This window comes from Hemiscyllium ocellatum, chromosome 5, assembly GCF_020745735.1.
Source record: "Hemiscyllium ocellatum isolate sHemOce1 chromosome 5, sHemOce1.pat.X.cur, whole genome shotgun sequence".
NCBI lineage: Eukaryota > Metazoa > Chordata > Chondrichthyes > Orectolobiformes > Hemiscylliidae > Hemiscyllium > Hemiscyllium ocellatum.
Genome location: NC_083405.1, coordinates 124,585,577 through 124,601,840, shown reverse-complemented (window position 1 = coordinate 124,601,840; position 16,264 = coordinate 124,585,577). Strand labels below are relative to the sequence as shown.

Sequence of the window (16,264 nt, the reverse complement as noted above, 5' to 3'; positions counted from 1 at the left end):
AGGGCCCAATTTTAGTCCTAACCATTTTTTTGCCTTGCACAGACTTGAAAAAGCTTTTACTATCCTCCTTTATATTATTGGCCAGTTTACCTTCGTACCTCATTTTTCCTCGGCATTTTTCCTTCTTAGTAATCCTCTGTTGTTCTTTAAATGCTTCCCAGTTCTCTGTTTTCCCACTTATCTTTGCTAGGTTATACTTTTTCTCTTTTAACTTTATATGTTTCTTAACTTCCCTCGTCAGCCACGGCCGCCCATGCCTCCTCCTCCTGGGATCTTTCTTCCTTTTAGGAATGAACTGATCATGCAACTTCTGCATTATACACAGACATATCCGCCATTGTTCCACCACGGTCATCCCTGCTAAGGTATTGCACCATTGAACTTTGGCCAGCTCCTCCCTCTCAGCTCCATAGTTCCCATTATTCAAAAGAAGTACTATCACTTCCGACTGTACCCTCTCCCTCTCAAATTGCAGATTGAAACTTAATGTATTATGGTCACTACTTCCCAATGGCTCCTTCACTTCAGATGCTGCCAGACCTGCTGAGATTTTCCAGCATTTTCTCTTTTGCCTTTAATACATTGTCTGAGCCGAGATGTGACCTATGTTTGTAAAACCTCATGTTATCTCGAAAATGTGACTTAAAAGAAGTTCTGAGATTTACATATTAATGAATCGAAACCTGCAATCCATTCTAAGACTTAACAGCAATCTAGGTTTGTTCAATATATTGTTTTAACTGCATGAACTGTGATCTTTTCCTATAAATTCTGTATTTTATGATCCTGCCCCACTAGTTACCCGATGAAGGAGCAGCTTTGAAAGCTAGTGTTTCCAAATAAACCTGTGAGACCATAACCAGTTGTTGTGTGATTTTTAATTTTGTCACTCCAGTCCAACAACGGTACTTCCACATCATTCTCCCAGAAGGCCATTAAATCTTTGGAATTCTCTTACCCAGAGAGCAGTGGTGGCTAGGGAATAGAATATTTTTAGAACATGAACAGATTTTTGATTGACAAGTGATGGTAGTGAGGTCAGGAAGAAAAAAGCAAAGTAGAGTTATGGACAGATCAAATTGGTCGTGATCTTACCAAATGGCAGAGCAGGTTCAGTGAATCTACAGACCTAATTCTGTTCTATTCTTGAAATCTCACTTTTTATTTTATTTCTAGCAATTACTTATAGAGAGTTGTACAGCACAGAAACAGACTTACACATACATGCTCACAAGATATCCTAATTTAATCTAGTCCCATTTGCCTGCATTTAGCCAATTCCCACTAAAACCTTCCTACTCATATACCCATCAAGATTCCTTTTAAATTTTGTAATTGTACCAATTGCTACCACCTCCTCTAGTATGCATTCAAAGCTCTCTGCAAGAAAAAGTTGCCCCTCAGGTCCCCTTTAAATCTTCACTTCTCAACTTAAACTTACGCCTCTGGTTTTGGTCTCCTCTACTTTAAGAAAAAGACCTTGACTACTCACTCTATCCATGCTGCTTTTGATTTTATAAACCACTATAAGGTCACCCCTCAGCCTCCAACACTCCAGGAAAAATGGTCACAACCTATTCAGCCTTGGATGACAAAACAAGAGGAGCGTCTCGTCAAGAGGAAGAAAGAAGCTTATTTAAGGTTCAGGAAGCACAGGTTCTGGCACAGGTTTACAGGATTACAGCATAACCAGGAAATATCTCAAAAATGGACTGAGAAGAGCTCGGAAGGTGCACGATAAAGCCTTGTCGGGAAGGATTAGGGAAAACCCAAAGGCATTCTATACTTACATGAGGAATAGGAAACTGGGACCAATCAGGGACAGTGGAGGGAACTTGTGCCTGGAGTCTGAAGACTTAGGGGAGGCCTTAAATAGCTTTTTGCTTCAGTTTTCACTAGAGAGAGGGACTTTGTAGATACTGAAAATGCCATGGACCAGGGCAATAGGCTTGAACAGACTGATATTAAGAAAGTGGATGTGCTGGAAATTCTGGGAAACATCAAGATAGATAAGGCACCAGGGTCGGATCAGATATATCCACAGTAACTACAGGAAGTAAGGAATGAGACTGCTGCACCTCTGCCAATGATTTTGCATCCTCACTCTACACAGGAGTAGTACCGGATGACTGGAGGGAGGCAAATGTTGTTCCTCTGGAACAGGGTGGGGTGGAGCAACAGCAGGACCTCCGGGTCCACACAGCCAGATCCTTCAAAGTTGTCACCCAAGTTGATAGGGCTGTTAAGAAGGCGTATGGTGTTTTGACTTTCATTAACAGAGGATTAGATTAAGAGCCACAAGGTTTTGCTGCAGGTTAGACCACACTTGGAATATTGTGTTCAGTTGTGGTCACCTCACTATAGAAAGGATGTGGATGCTTTAGAGAGGGTGCAGAGGAGATTTACCAGGATGCTGCCTGGATTGGAGGGCTTGTCTTATGAAGAGAGGTTGAGTGAGCTACGGCTTTTCACACTGGAGAGAAGAAGGAGTGGAGTTAACTTGATAGAGATGTACAAGGTAATGAGAGACATAGACAGAGTAGATAGCCTGAAATCTGTCCCCAGGGTAGAAATGGCTGTCATGAGGGGTCATAATTTTAATGTGATTGGAGGAAGGTATAAGGAAGATGTCAGAGGTAGGAATGCACTGCCAGCGGTGGTAGTAGAGTTAAGGACATTTGAGCGACTGCTAGACAAGCACACGGACAGTGGTACATTGAGGGGTGTGTAGGTTAGGTTCATCTTAGATTAACACAAATGATCGGCACAACACTGTGGGCCTAAGAGCCCGTGCTGTGCTGTACTGTCCTCCGTTGTATGTTTTTTAACTAAGTACTACATTCTGTCTCCTATCTTTGAGCCAATGTTGTATCGAAATGGCCAGTTCTGCCTTTATTTCATGTGTTCTAACCTTGCTAACCAGTTGACAATGTGGAACTGTGTGGATCACCTTACTGAACACCATATGGACAACATCCACCATTCTGCCTTCATCAATTCTCTTTGTCCCTTCTTCAAAAAACTCTTATCATGTTCGTGAGATATAATTTCCCATGCACAAAACCATGCTGACTTTCCCTAATCAGTCCTTTCCGAATACATGTAAATCCTGTTTCTCAGAATCCCCTTCTACAACTTACCCACCACTGATGTCAGCCTCACCGGTATATACTTCCTTGCCTTTTCCTTACCAGCTTTATTAAATAATGGCACCATGTTAACCAAACTCCAGACTTCTGGCACCATTCCCGTGGCTATTAATGATACAAATATTTCAGCCAGAGGCCCAGTAATCACTTCCCTAGCTTCCCTCAAAGTTATATGGTAAACCTGATCAGGTCCTGGGGATTGATTAGGGATAGTTAACATGGACTTTGTGCATGGGAAATCATGTCTCACAAGATTGAGTGACATTTTTGAAGAAGTAACAAAGAGGATTGATGAGGGCAGAGGAGTAGACGTGATCTATATGGACTTCAGTAAGGCGTTCGACAAGGTTCCGCATGGGAGGCTGGTTACCAAGGTCACATATCATGGAATACAGGGAGAACTAGCCATTTGGATACAGAACTGGCCCAAAGGCAGAAGGCAGGGGGTGGTGGTGGAGGGTTGTTTTTCAGACTGGGGGCCTGTAACCAGTGGAGTGCACAAGGATCGACGTTGAGTCCATTATTGATATAAATGATTTGGAATTGACAGATGACACCAAAATTGGAGGTGTAGTGGACAGCGAAGAAGGTTACCTCAGATTACAACAGAATTTTGATCAGATGGGCCAATGGGCTGAGAAGTGGCAGATGGAGTTTACATAAATGCGAGGTGCTGCATTTTGGGAAAGCAAATCTTAGCAGGACTTATACACTTAATGGTAAGGTCCTAGGGAGTGTTGCTGAACAAAGAGACTTTGGAGTGCAAATTCATAGCTCCTTGAAAGTGGAGTCGCAGGTAGATAGGATAGTGAAGAAGGCATTTGGTGTGCTTTCATTTATTGGTCAGACTATTGAGTACAGGAGTTGGGAGGTCATGTTGTGGCTGCACAGGACATTGGTTAGACCGCTATTGGAATATTGCATGTAATTCAGTTCTCCTTCCTATTGGACAGATGTTGTGAAACTTGAAATGGTTCAGAAAAGATTTACAAGGGTGTTGCCAGGGCTCAGGGTTGGAGGATTTGAGCTATAGGGAGAGCTTGAATAGGCTGGGGCTGTTTTCCCTAGAGCGTTGGAGGCTGTGGGGTGACCTTATACAGATAGAAAATCATGAAGTGCATGGATAGGATAAATAGACATTCCCTGGGGTCAGGGATTCCAGACATGCCGCCAGAGTTTTAGGGTGAGAGGGGAAAGACAGAAAAGTGACCAAAGGGGCAACGTTTTCACCCAGACGGTGGCACATATATGGAATGAGACACCAGAGGAAGTGGTGGAGGCTAGTGTAATTGCAACATTTAAAAGGCATCTCGATGGGTTAATGAATAGGAAGGGTTTGGAGGGATATGGGCCGGGAGCTGGCAGGTGGGACTAGATTGGGTTGGGATACCTGGTCAGCATGGATGTGTTGGACCAGAGGGTCTGTTCCCATGCCGTACATCTCAGTGACTCTATTTATCCATCTTTTATGTGTTGAGTTACGTTAAATCTTTTAGAGGAAAATAAAAAATATGGGACAGAATTTCTTCACAACCAACCCAATCACCATAATTTGTCAAAGGATATGGCAGGATACTGAGTGGAGAAATGGCAGATTGAATTTAATCTGGACAAATACGAGGTGAAATGCAAGAGGAACGTACACAGTAAACGGCAGTACCCCTAGGAGCATTGATACACAGAGAGATCTTGGGGTATAAGTCTATAGCTCTCTGAAAGTGGCAACGGAAGTGGATAAGGTGGTAAAGAAGGCATACAACATGCTTGCCTTTATAAGTCGGGCACTGAGTATAAAAGTCAGCAAGTCAGGTTGCAGCTGTATAAAATTTTAGTTCTGGCTTATTTGGAATATTGCATGCAGTTGTGGTTGCCACATCATAGGAAGGATGTGAAGGCTTTGGAGAGGATGCAAGAGAGATTTACCAGAATGTTGTATGGATTGGAATGTATTAGCTACAAGGAGACATTACACAAACATGGATTGTTTGCGCTAAAACATCAGAGGCTGAGGACTGGCCTGATGGAAGTACATAAAATTATGAGACGCATGGATATGGTGGGCAGTCAGAGTTATTTTCCTGAGATGGAAATTTTAAATACTAGTGGCCATAAGTTTAAGGTAAGAGGGAGAAAATTTGAAGGAGATGTGCAAGGCATTTCTTTCACACAGAGTGGTGGGTAACTGGAACACGCTGTCAGGGGAGGTGGTAAAAGCAGATACAAGAGCAATGTTCAAGCGGCATTTAAACAAACACATGATCCAGCAGGGAATAGAGGGATATAGACTATGTTCAGGTAGACATGAAAAGTTTTGAATGGTATCGCTGGTCGAAAAGCCTGTTCCTATACAGCATTGTTCTATGAATGTTGTGTAAGTTTGCAGCAAGTGCAAGTTACAATCTTAAGTAAGTTTTCCATTAATTCTCTACGTTACAACATTATAATAGATGAAACTCCAAAAAGCACCAACCATTTGTTATAAAAATGCCACATGCCAAGCAATAGCCTTAAAAACATCATCAGCAAACAAAATGAAAACTAAACAGCAAACCATCAGCAAACATGACTGACCTGTAACCTCAACATGAAAAGTCAATTTCTCTCCAGCTGCTTCACATACGTAACTGCCACCATCCTTTAGTTCTGCATTCAGAATGAGGAGTCTTCGTATTCTATTATCAGATTCAAGTTTAACCTTCTGACTAGAACTGAGAGATTTTCCACTTTTGGACCATTTCACTCCAGTTTTGAAATCCGATACTTCACAACTGAGAACAGCATTCTCCGATACTCGAACCTTTACCTCCTTCTGAACAGCTTCTTTATTGGCAAATACTGGTACTGGTTCTGCAAAAGAGTTTCCACTGGCAGGTAAGATCAAGAAATGTTAGTTCAAAGATACCAAATCTTTTGGAGTTGTTCAACCAAATGGATTCTTTTTTGATAAGTAATAGCTCTTGTTCTGCAAAAGAGTTTATATCAACGAGTAAGTTTCTCACTTTCTGACGCTCATTAACGTCAATCCCTTTGACCAAGCTTTGGGCCAACTTTGTCCTGAAGTGCCTCAGTGTTGAAAGCAGATCTCTAAAGTTAAACCATGTTTAACTAAATTGATTCAGATTTTTAGAAAGGTAACATAAAGGCACCATGAGGTAAATGCTGTTGACGTGGTCTACATGAACTTTCATGAGGTATTTACTGAGTGCCACATAACAGACCATGACCAAAGTTATAGCTCAAGGAATGAAAGTAACAATAGTAACATGGATACAAAACTGGCTGAGGAATAAAACATTGAACACAGAAATAGAAAACTACAACATAGAACAGGCCCTTTGGCCCAAGATGTTGTGCCGAGGGTTAATCTTAATGTAAAATAAAATAACTAACCCACGCACCCCTCAACTCACTGCTATCCAGGTGCATATCCAGCAGTCACTTAGATGTCCCTAATGACTCTGCTTCCACCACCACTGCTGGCAACGCATTCCATGCATTCACAACTCTCTGCATAAAGAACCTTTCTCTGACGTCCCCTCTATACCTTTCTCCTAATATCATAAAACTTGAACACCAAGGTCCCTCTGTTCCTCCACACTGCCAAGAATCCTGTCTTTAACCCTATATTCAGCATTCAAGTTCGACCTTCCAAAATGCATCATTTCGGATTTATCCAGGTTGAACTCCATCTGCCATTTCTCAGCCCAGCTCTGCATTCTGTCTATGTCGTGCTGCAGCCAACAGCCCTCTATACTAGTGACAGCACCCCCAACCATTGTGTCATTGGCAAATTTACTAACCCACCCCTCAACCTCCTCATCCAAGTCATTTATAAAAACTACAAAGAGCAGAGGCCCTAGAACAGAGCCCTGTGGGATCCCACTCAACACTGACCTCCAGACAGAATACTTTCCATCTACAACCACTCTCTGCCTTCTGTCAGCCAACCAATTCTGAATCCATGTAGCCAAATCTCCCTGTATCCCATACTATCTGACTTTGGCATACCATGGGGAACCTGATCATATGCCTTGCTGAAGTCCACATACACCACATCCACTGCTCGACCTTCGTCGACCAGTCTCGTCACCTCCTCAAAGAACTCAATAAGATTAGTTAGGCATGACCTGCCCCTCACAAAGCCATGCTGACTGCCTTTAATCACGTTATGCTTTGCCAAATTACCATAAATCCTATCCCTCAGAATTCTTTCTACAACATTGCTGACCACAGACGTAAGACTGACTGGTCTGTAATTGCCAGGATTTCCCTCTTACCGTTCTTGAATAGAGGAACAACATTTGCCTCTTTCCAATCCTCCGGTAAGACTCCAGTGAGGAGGCAAAGATTGTCGCCAGCAGCTTAGCAACCTCCTTTCTCGCTTGCCTGAGCAACGTAGGATAAATGTGGTCCTGGGGACTTAACAATCTTAATGTTTGCAAAAAGTTCCTGCACATCATCTTGTTCAATCTCAAGCTATTTAGCCTATTTCCCAGTTCCTTAAATTTCTCATTCACAACAAGGCCCCTTTCCTTCATGAACACCAAGGCAAAAAAATCATTTAGGGCTTCCCGTGTCTGCTCAGACTCGGCACACAGTTCCCAAGCTATCCCCGATCGGCTCTGAAAAGGAAACAAGAGTAGTGGAGAAACGTTTGTACTGGTGTTCCTCAGGGTCATCAGTAATAGGGTTCTTTCCTTTCCGGATATCCATTAACAGTATCAGTCTTTGCATGCAGGAAATAATTTTAAACTTTGCAAATGACACATAAATTATAAACTGTGAAGACGACAATGTAGAGCTCCAAAAGGAGGGAGCATATTGGTGGCAGGTGAGATTCAAGACACAGAAACATTTGTTGATGCATTCTGATAGGATGAACAATGAAAGTCATTATAAAATAAGGTTAGAATTCTAAAGGGGTGCAGGACTAGAGGGACTGCTGCATATGTGTATAGATCACTGAGGAGGTAGGACAGGTGACACTGCTATGGCGACGGCAGCCACTGGAGGCTTTAGCAGTCAGCCTCAATGCCGCTGGTGTGTCTGGGCAGAGGTCTGGCAGTCGGTGGCATCACAGCTTCTTCGCGGTCTGGAGCATGAAAGCAGGTACCGGAGCAGGACTCCAGCCGGATTGTGGGAACACCACTACAAACGTTTCTCCACCACTCCTGTTTCCTTTTCAGGGCCGATCGGGGATAGCTTGGGAACTGTGCGCCGAGTCTGAGCAGACACGGGAAGCCCAGGACAGCCAGCAGCAATAGCAGAAGCAGGCAGCATGGGGTGCCCACGGGGTAAGAGTGGGAGCAAGCAGTCCGTGACAAGCAGCAACAGGCTTCCCATGGTAGTGGCTGTAGTAGGAACAGGCAGCAATATGATGAGAGCAGGCAACCTAAGGTGTGGCAGGGCGAGGCCAAACCCTTGTGAGGAATGCGAGCCCAGGACGGGCAGGAAATTATGGAATGTGGTGTTGAACTGTTAGCTGTTTCTTCGTTTTTCTACTTTGGTAAGAAGGACTATAATGTTTAACTTGATAACTTTGTGTCTCTTCTTCTTCTGTCTTCTCCAAAGATTTTGTGCATAGGTCCTTTGTACCTAAGATGGTACCATAAGTGGTGACTTATAAACTTTTCATTGTATTAATGTGTGTACATGTGACAATAAACCTAATGCAAATTCAGGGAGGTGAGAGAAATTTATAAAGCAAACAGTATCCACAACTTCAACAATTATTATGACAATAGACAATAGACAATAGGTGCAGGAGTAGGCCATTCAGCCCTTCGAGCCTGCACCACCATTCAATATGATCATGGCTGATTATTCCTAATCAGTATCTGCTCCCTGCCTTATCTCCATAAGCCTTGATTCCACTATCTTTGAGAGCTCAATCCAACTCTTTCTTAAATGAATCCAGAGACTGGGCCTCCACTGCCCTTTGGGGCAGAGCATTCCACACAGCCACCACTCTCTGGGTGAAGAAGTTTCTCCTCAGCTCTGTCCTAAATGGTCTACCCCGTATTTCTAAGCTGTGTCCTCTGGTTCGACACTCACCCAATAGCGGAAACATGTTTCCTGCCTCCAGAGTGTCCAATCCTTTCATCATCTTATATATCTCAATCAGATCCCCTCTCAGTCTTCTTAACCCAAGGGTATACAAGCCCAGTCGCTTCAGTCTTTCAGTGTAATGTAATCCCGCCATTCCAGGAATTGACCTCGTGAACCTACGCTGTACTCCCTCAATAGCCAGAATGTCTTTCCTCAAATTTGGAGACCACAACTGCACGCAATATTCCAGGTGTGGTCTCACCAGGGCCCTGTACAGCTGCAGAAGCACCTCTTTGCTTCTATACTCAATCCCTCTTGTTATGAAGGCCAGCATGCTATTTGCCTTCTTCACTACCTGCTGTACCTGCAAGCTTGCCTTCATTGACTGGTGTACAAGAACACCCAGATCTCTCAGTACTGCCCCTTTACCTAAGTTAATTCCCTTGAGGTAGTAATCTGCCTTCCTGTTCTTGCCACCAAAGTGGATAAACATACATTTATCCACATTAAACTGCATCTGCCATGCATCTGCCCACTCACCTAACTTGTCCAGGTCACCCTGTAATCTCCTAACATCCTCATCACATTTCACCCTGCCACCCAGCTTTCTATCATCAGCAAATATGCTAATGTTATTGCTGATACCATCTTCTACATCATTAACATATATTGCAAAAAGCTGCGGTCCCAGCACGGATCCCTGCGGTACCCCTCAGGTCACTGCCTGCCATTCCGAAATGGAGCCGTTTATCACTACCCTTTGTTTCCTATCAGCCAACCAATTTTCAAACCAATCTAGTACTTTGCCCCCAATACCATGTGCCCTAAGTTTATTCACTAACCTCCTGTGTGGAACTTTATCAAAAGCTTTCTGAAAGTCCAGGTACACTACATCTACTGGATCTCCCTCATCCATCTTCAGAGTGACACACTCAAAAAATTCAAGAAGATTAGTCAAGCACGATTTCCCCTTCATAAATCCATGCTGACTCTATCCTATCCTGTTATTCCTATCCAGATGTGCCGTAATCTCATCCTTTATAATAGGCTCCAGCATCTTTCCCACCACTGAGGTCAGACTAACTGGTCTATAATTTCCTGCTTTCTCTCTCCCACCTTTCTTAAAAAGTGGTATAACATTAGCCACTCTCCAATCCTCAGGAACCGATCCCGAATCTATCGAATTCTGGAAAATAATCACCAACCCATCCACGATTGCCCGAGCCAACTCCTTCAGTACCCTGGGATGTAGACCATCAGACCCCGGAGACTTATCAGACCTAACAGTCTCTCCAACACCAAATCCTGGCAAATACAGATTCCATTAAGTTCAGGTCCTTCAGTCACTGTTACCTCAGGAAGATTGCTTGTGTCTTCCCAAGTGAACACAGATCTGAAGTACCCATTTAATTCTTCTGCCATTTCTTTATTCGCCATAATATATTCCCCTGGTTTTTGTCTTCAAGGGCCCAATTTTAGTCCTAACCATTTTTTTGCCTTGCACATACTTGAAAAAGCTTTTACTATCCTCCTTTATATTATTGGCCAGTTTACCTTCGTACCTCAATTTTCCTCAGCATTTTTCCTTCTTAGTAATGCTCTGTTGTTCTTTAAATGCTTCCCAGTTCTCTGTTTTCTCACTTATCTTTGCTAGGTTATACTTTTTCTCTTTTAACTCTATATGTTTCTTAACTTCCCTCGTCAGCCACGGCCGCCCATGCCTCCTCCTCCTGGGATCTTTCTTCCTTTTAGGAATGAACTGATCATGCAACTTCTGCATTATACACAGAAATATCCGCCATTGTTTCACCACGGTCATCCCTGCTAAAGTATTGCACCATTGAACTTTGGCCAGCTCCTCCCTCACAGCTCCATAGTTCCCATTATTCAACAGAAGTACTATCACTTCCGACTGTACCCTCTCCCTCTCAAATTGCAGATTGAAACTTAATGCATTATGGTCACTACTTCCCAATGGCTCCTTCACTTCAGATGCTGCCAGATCTGCTGAGATTTTCCAGCATTTTCTCTTTTGCCATTAATACATTGTCTGAGCTGAGATGTGACCTGTTTTTATAAAACCTTATGTTATCTCGAAAATGTCACTTAAAAGAAGTCCTAAGATTTACATATTAATGAATCGAAACCTGCAATCCATTCTAAGACTTAACAGCAATCTAGGTTTGTTCAATATGTTGTTTTAACTGCATGAACTGTGATCTTTTCCTATAAATTCTGTATTTTATGATCCTGCCCCACTCGTTACCCGATGAAGGAGTAGCTCTGAAAGCTAGTGTTTCCAAACAAACCTGTGAGACCATAACCAGTTGTTCTGTGATTTTTAATTTGGTCACCCCAGTCCAACAACAGTACTTCCACATCATTCTCCCAGAAGGCCATTAAATCTTTGGAATTCTCTTACCCAGAGAGCAATGGTGGCTAGGGAATAGAATATTTTTAGAACATGAACAGATTTTTGATTGACAAGTGATGGTAGTGAGGTCAGGGAGAAAAAAGCAAAGTAGAGTTATGGACAGATCAAATTGGTCGTGATCTTACCAAATGGCAGAGCAGGTTCAGTGAATCTACAGACCTAATTCTGTTCTATTCTTAAAATCTCACTTTTTATTTTATTTCTAGCAATTACTTATAGAGAGTTGTACAGCACAGAAACAGACCTTCAGTCTTACACATACATGCTCACAAGATATCCTAATTTAATCTAGTCCCAGTTGCCTGCATTTAGCCCATTCCCCCTAAAACCTTCCTACTCATATACCCATCAAGATTCCTTTTAAATTTTGTAATTGTACCAATTGCTACCACCTCCTCTGGTATGCATTCACAGCTCTCTGCAAGAAAAAGTTGACCCTCAGGTCCCCTTTAAATCTTCACTTCTCAACTTAAACTTATGCCTCTAGTTTTGGTCTCCTCTACTTTAAGAAAAAGACCTTGACTACTCACTCTATCCATGCTGCTTTTAATTTTATAAACCACTATAAGGTCACCCCTCAGCCTCCAACACTCCAGGAAAAATGGTCACAACCTATTCAGCCTTGGATGACAAAACAAGAGGAGCGTCTCGTCAAGAGGAAGAAAGAGGCTTATTTAAGGTTCAGGAAGTACAGGTTCTGGCACAGGTTTACAGGATTACAGCATAACCAGGAAATATCTCAAAAATGGACTGAGAAGAGCTCGGAGGGTGCACGATCAAGCCTTGTCGGGAAGGATTAGGGAAAACCCAAAGGCATTCTATACTTACATGAGGAATAGGAAACTGGGACCAATCAGGGACAGTGGAGGGAACTTGTGCCTGGAGTCTGAAGACGTAGGGGAGGCCTTAAATAGCTTTTTGCTTCAGTTTTCACTAGAGAGAGGGACTTTGTAGATACTGAAAATGCCATGGACCAGGTCAATAGGCTTGAACAGACTGATATTAAGAAAGTGGATGTGCAGGAAATTCTGAGAAACATCAAGATAGATAAGTCACCAGGGTCGGATCAGATATATCCACAGTAACTACAGGAAGTGAGGAATGAGACTGCTGCACCTGTGCCAATGATCTTTGCATCCTCACTCTCCACAGGGGTAGTACCGGATGACAGGAGGGAGGCAAATGTTGTTCCTCTGTTCAAGAAAGAGAATAAGAAATTCCTGGGAATTACAGACCAGTCAGTCTAACATCTGTGGTAAGCAAGGTACTGGAAAGATTCTGAGAAATAGAATTTATGACGATTTGGAAAAACATAGTTTGATTAAAGATAGTCAGCGTGGCTTTAAGAGGGGCAAGTCTCACAAGCCTTGAGTTCTTTGAGGATGAGAAGACACATGATGACAAAAATCAAGGAGTGGATGTGGTGTATACGGATTTCAATAAGGCAGTTGACAAGGTTCCCCACAGTAGGCTCATTCAGAAAATTAGGAGGTATGGAATACAGGGAAATTTGGCTGCCTGCAAAGAGAATTGGCTGGCCAAAAGAAGCCAGTGAGAGGTAATGGATGGAAAGTATTCTGCCTGCAGGTCAGTGACTAGTGGTGTCCTGCAGGGATCTGTTCTTGGGCCTATGCTCTCTGTAGTTTTTAATAATGACTTGGATGAAGAAGTGGAAGAGGAGGTTAGTAAGTTTGCTGATGACACAAAGGTCAGTAGTGCTGTAGATAGTGACAAGGCCACAACAAGACAATGACAGAATGCAGAGCTGGGCTGAGAAGTGGCAAATGGAGTTCAATCTGAATGAATGCAAAGTGATTCATTTTGGAAAGTCGAATTTGAATGCTGAATATAGGGTTAATGGCAGTGTGGAGCAACTGCAGGACCTTCGACTCCACACAGCCAGATCCTTCAAAGTTATCACCCAAGTTGATAGGGCTGTTAAGAAGGCGTATGGTGTTTTGGCATTCATTAACAGGGGGATTAAGTTTAAGAGCCACAAGGTTTTGCTGCAGGTTAGACCACACTTGGAATATTGTGTTCAGTTGTGGTCACCTCACTATAGGAAGGATGTGGATGCTTTAGAGAGGGTGCAGAGGAGATTTACCAGGATGCTGCCTGGATTGGAGGGCTTGTCTTATGAAGAGAGGGTGAGGGAGCTAGGGCTTTTCACACTGGAGAGAAGAAGATGGGGAGGTAACTTGATAGAGATGTACAAGGTAATGAGAGACATAGACAGAGTAGATAGCCTGAAATCTTTCCCCAGGGTAGAAATGGCTGTCATGAGGGGTCATAATTTTAATGTGATTGGAGGAAGGTATAAGGAAGATGTCAGAGGTAGGAATGCACTGCCAGCGGTGGTAATAGAGTTAAGGACATGTGAGCGACTGCTAGACAAGCACACGGACAGTGGTACATTGAGGGGTGTGCAGGTTAGGTTCATCTTAGATTAACATAAATGATCGGCACAACACTGTGGGCCTAAGAGCCTGTGCTGTGCTGTACTGTCCTCCGTTGTATGTTTTTTAACTATGTACTACATTCTGTCTCCTATCTTTGAGACAATGTTGTATCTAAATGGCCAGTTCTGCCTTTATTTCATGTGTTCTAACCTTGCTAACCAGTTGACAATGTGGAACTGCGTGGATCACCTTACTGAAGACCATATGGACAACATCCACCACTCTGCCTTCATCAATTTTCTTTGTCCCTTCTTCAAAAAACTCTTATCATGTTCGTGAGATACAATTTCCCATGCACAAAACCATGCTGACTTTCCCTAATCAGTCCTTTCCGAATACATGTAAATCCTGTTTCTCAGAATTCCCTTCTACAACTTACCCACCACTGATGTCAGCCTCACCGGTATATACTTCCTTGCCTTTTCCTTACCAGCTTTATTAAATAATGGCACCATGTTAACCAAACTCCAGACTTCTGGCACCATTCCCGTGGCTATTAATGATACAAATATTTCAGCCAGAGGCCCAGTAATCACTTCCCTAGCTTCCCTCAAAGTTATATGGTATACCTGATCAGGTCCTGGGGATTGATTAGGGATAGTTAACATGACTTTGTGCATGGGAAATCATGTCTCACAAGGTTGATTGACATTTTTGAAGAAATAACAAAGAGGATTGATGAGGGCAGAGGAGTAGACGTGATCTATATGGACTTCAGTAAGGCGTTCGACAAGGTTCCGCATGGGAGGCTGGTTAGCAAGGTCAAATCTCATGGAATACAGGGAGAACCAGCCATTTGGATACAGAACTGGCCCAAAGGCAAAAGGCAGGGGGTGGTGGTGGAGGGTTGTTTTTCAGACTGGGGGCCTGTAACTAGTGGAGTGCACAAGGATCGATGTTGAGTCCAAATGATTTGAAATTGCCAGATGACACCAAATTTGGAGGTGTAGTGAACAGCAAAGAAGGTTACCTCAGATTACAACAGGATCTTGATCAGATGGGCCAATGGGCTGAGAAGTGGCAGATGGAGTTTAGATAAATGCGAGGTGCTGCATTTTGGGAAAGCAAATCTTAGCAGGACTTATACACTAATGGTAAGGTCCTTGCGAGTGTTGCTGAATAAAGAGACCTTGGACTGCAAATTCATAGCTCCTTGAAAGTGGAGTCGCAGGTAGATAGGATAGTGAAGAAGTCATTTGGTATGCTTTCATTTATTGGTCAGACTATTGAGTACAGGAGTTGGGAGGTCATGTTGCGGCTGCACAGGACATTGGTTAGACCGCTATTGGAATATTGCATGTAATTCAGTTCTCCTTCCTATTGGACAGATGTTGTGAAACTTGAAATGGTTCAGAAAAGATTTACAAGGGTGTTGCCAGGGCTCAGGGTTGGAGGATTTGAGCTATAGGGAGGGCTTGAATAGACTGGGGCTGTTTTCCCTAGAGCGTTGGAGGCTGAGGGGTGACCTTATACAGATTTAGAAAATCATGAGGAGCATGGACAGGATAAAGAGACATTCCCTGGGGTCAGGGATTCCAGAACATGCAGTCATAGTTTTAGGGTGAGAGGGGGAAAGACAGAAAAGAGACCTACGGGGCAACGTTTTCACCCAGACGGTGGTACATATATGGAATGAGACGCCAGAGGAAGTGGTGGAGGCTAGTGTAATTGCAACATTTAAAAGGCATCTCGATGGGTTAATGAATAGGAAGGGTTTGGAGGGATATGGGCAAGGTGCTGGCAGGTGGGACTAGATTGGGTTGGGATACCTGGTCAACATGGATGTGTTGGACCAGAGGGTCTGTTCCCATGCCGTACATCTCTATGACTCTATTTATCCATCTTTTATGTGTTGAGTTACTTTATAACTTTTGGAGGAAATTAAAAATATGGGATAGAAGTTCTTCACAACCACTCCAATCACCATAACTTGTCAAAGGATATGGCAGGATACTGGGTGGAGAAATGGCAGATTGAATTTAATCTGGACAAATACGAGGTGAAATGCAAGAGGAACGTACACAGTAAACGGCAGTACCCCTAGGAGCATTGATACACAGAGAGATCTTGGGGTATAAGTCTGAAAGTGGTAACAGAAGTGGATAAGGTGGTAAAGAAGGCATACAACATGCTTGCCTTTATAAGTCGGGCACTGAGTATAAAAGTCAGCAAGT

The 16,264-nt window shown here is 43.1% G+C and overlaps 1 protein-coding gene across 1 annotated transcript in view; it reads right to left on the bottom strand.

The window, feature by feature from the left end:
- The window catches only part of obscnb (obscurin, cytoskeletal calmodulin and titin-interacting RhoGEF b), an 821,414-nt gene that overhangs the window by 657,298 nt on the left and 147,852 nt on the right, over nucleotides 1–16,264 (bottom strand). Inside the window, exon 15 of the mRNA XM_060825732.1 lies at nucleotides 5,721–5,996. Within this exon, the coding sequence (XP_060681715.1) occupies nucleotides 5,721–5,996 (276 nt within the window). The remainder of the gene's footprint in view (nucleotides 1–5,720; nucleotides 5,997–16,264) is intronic.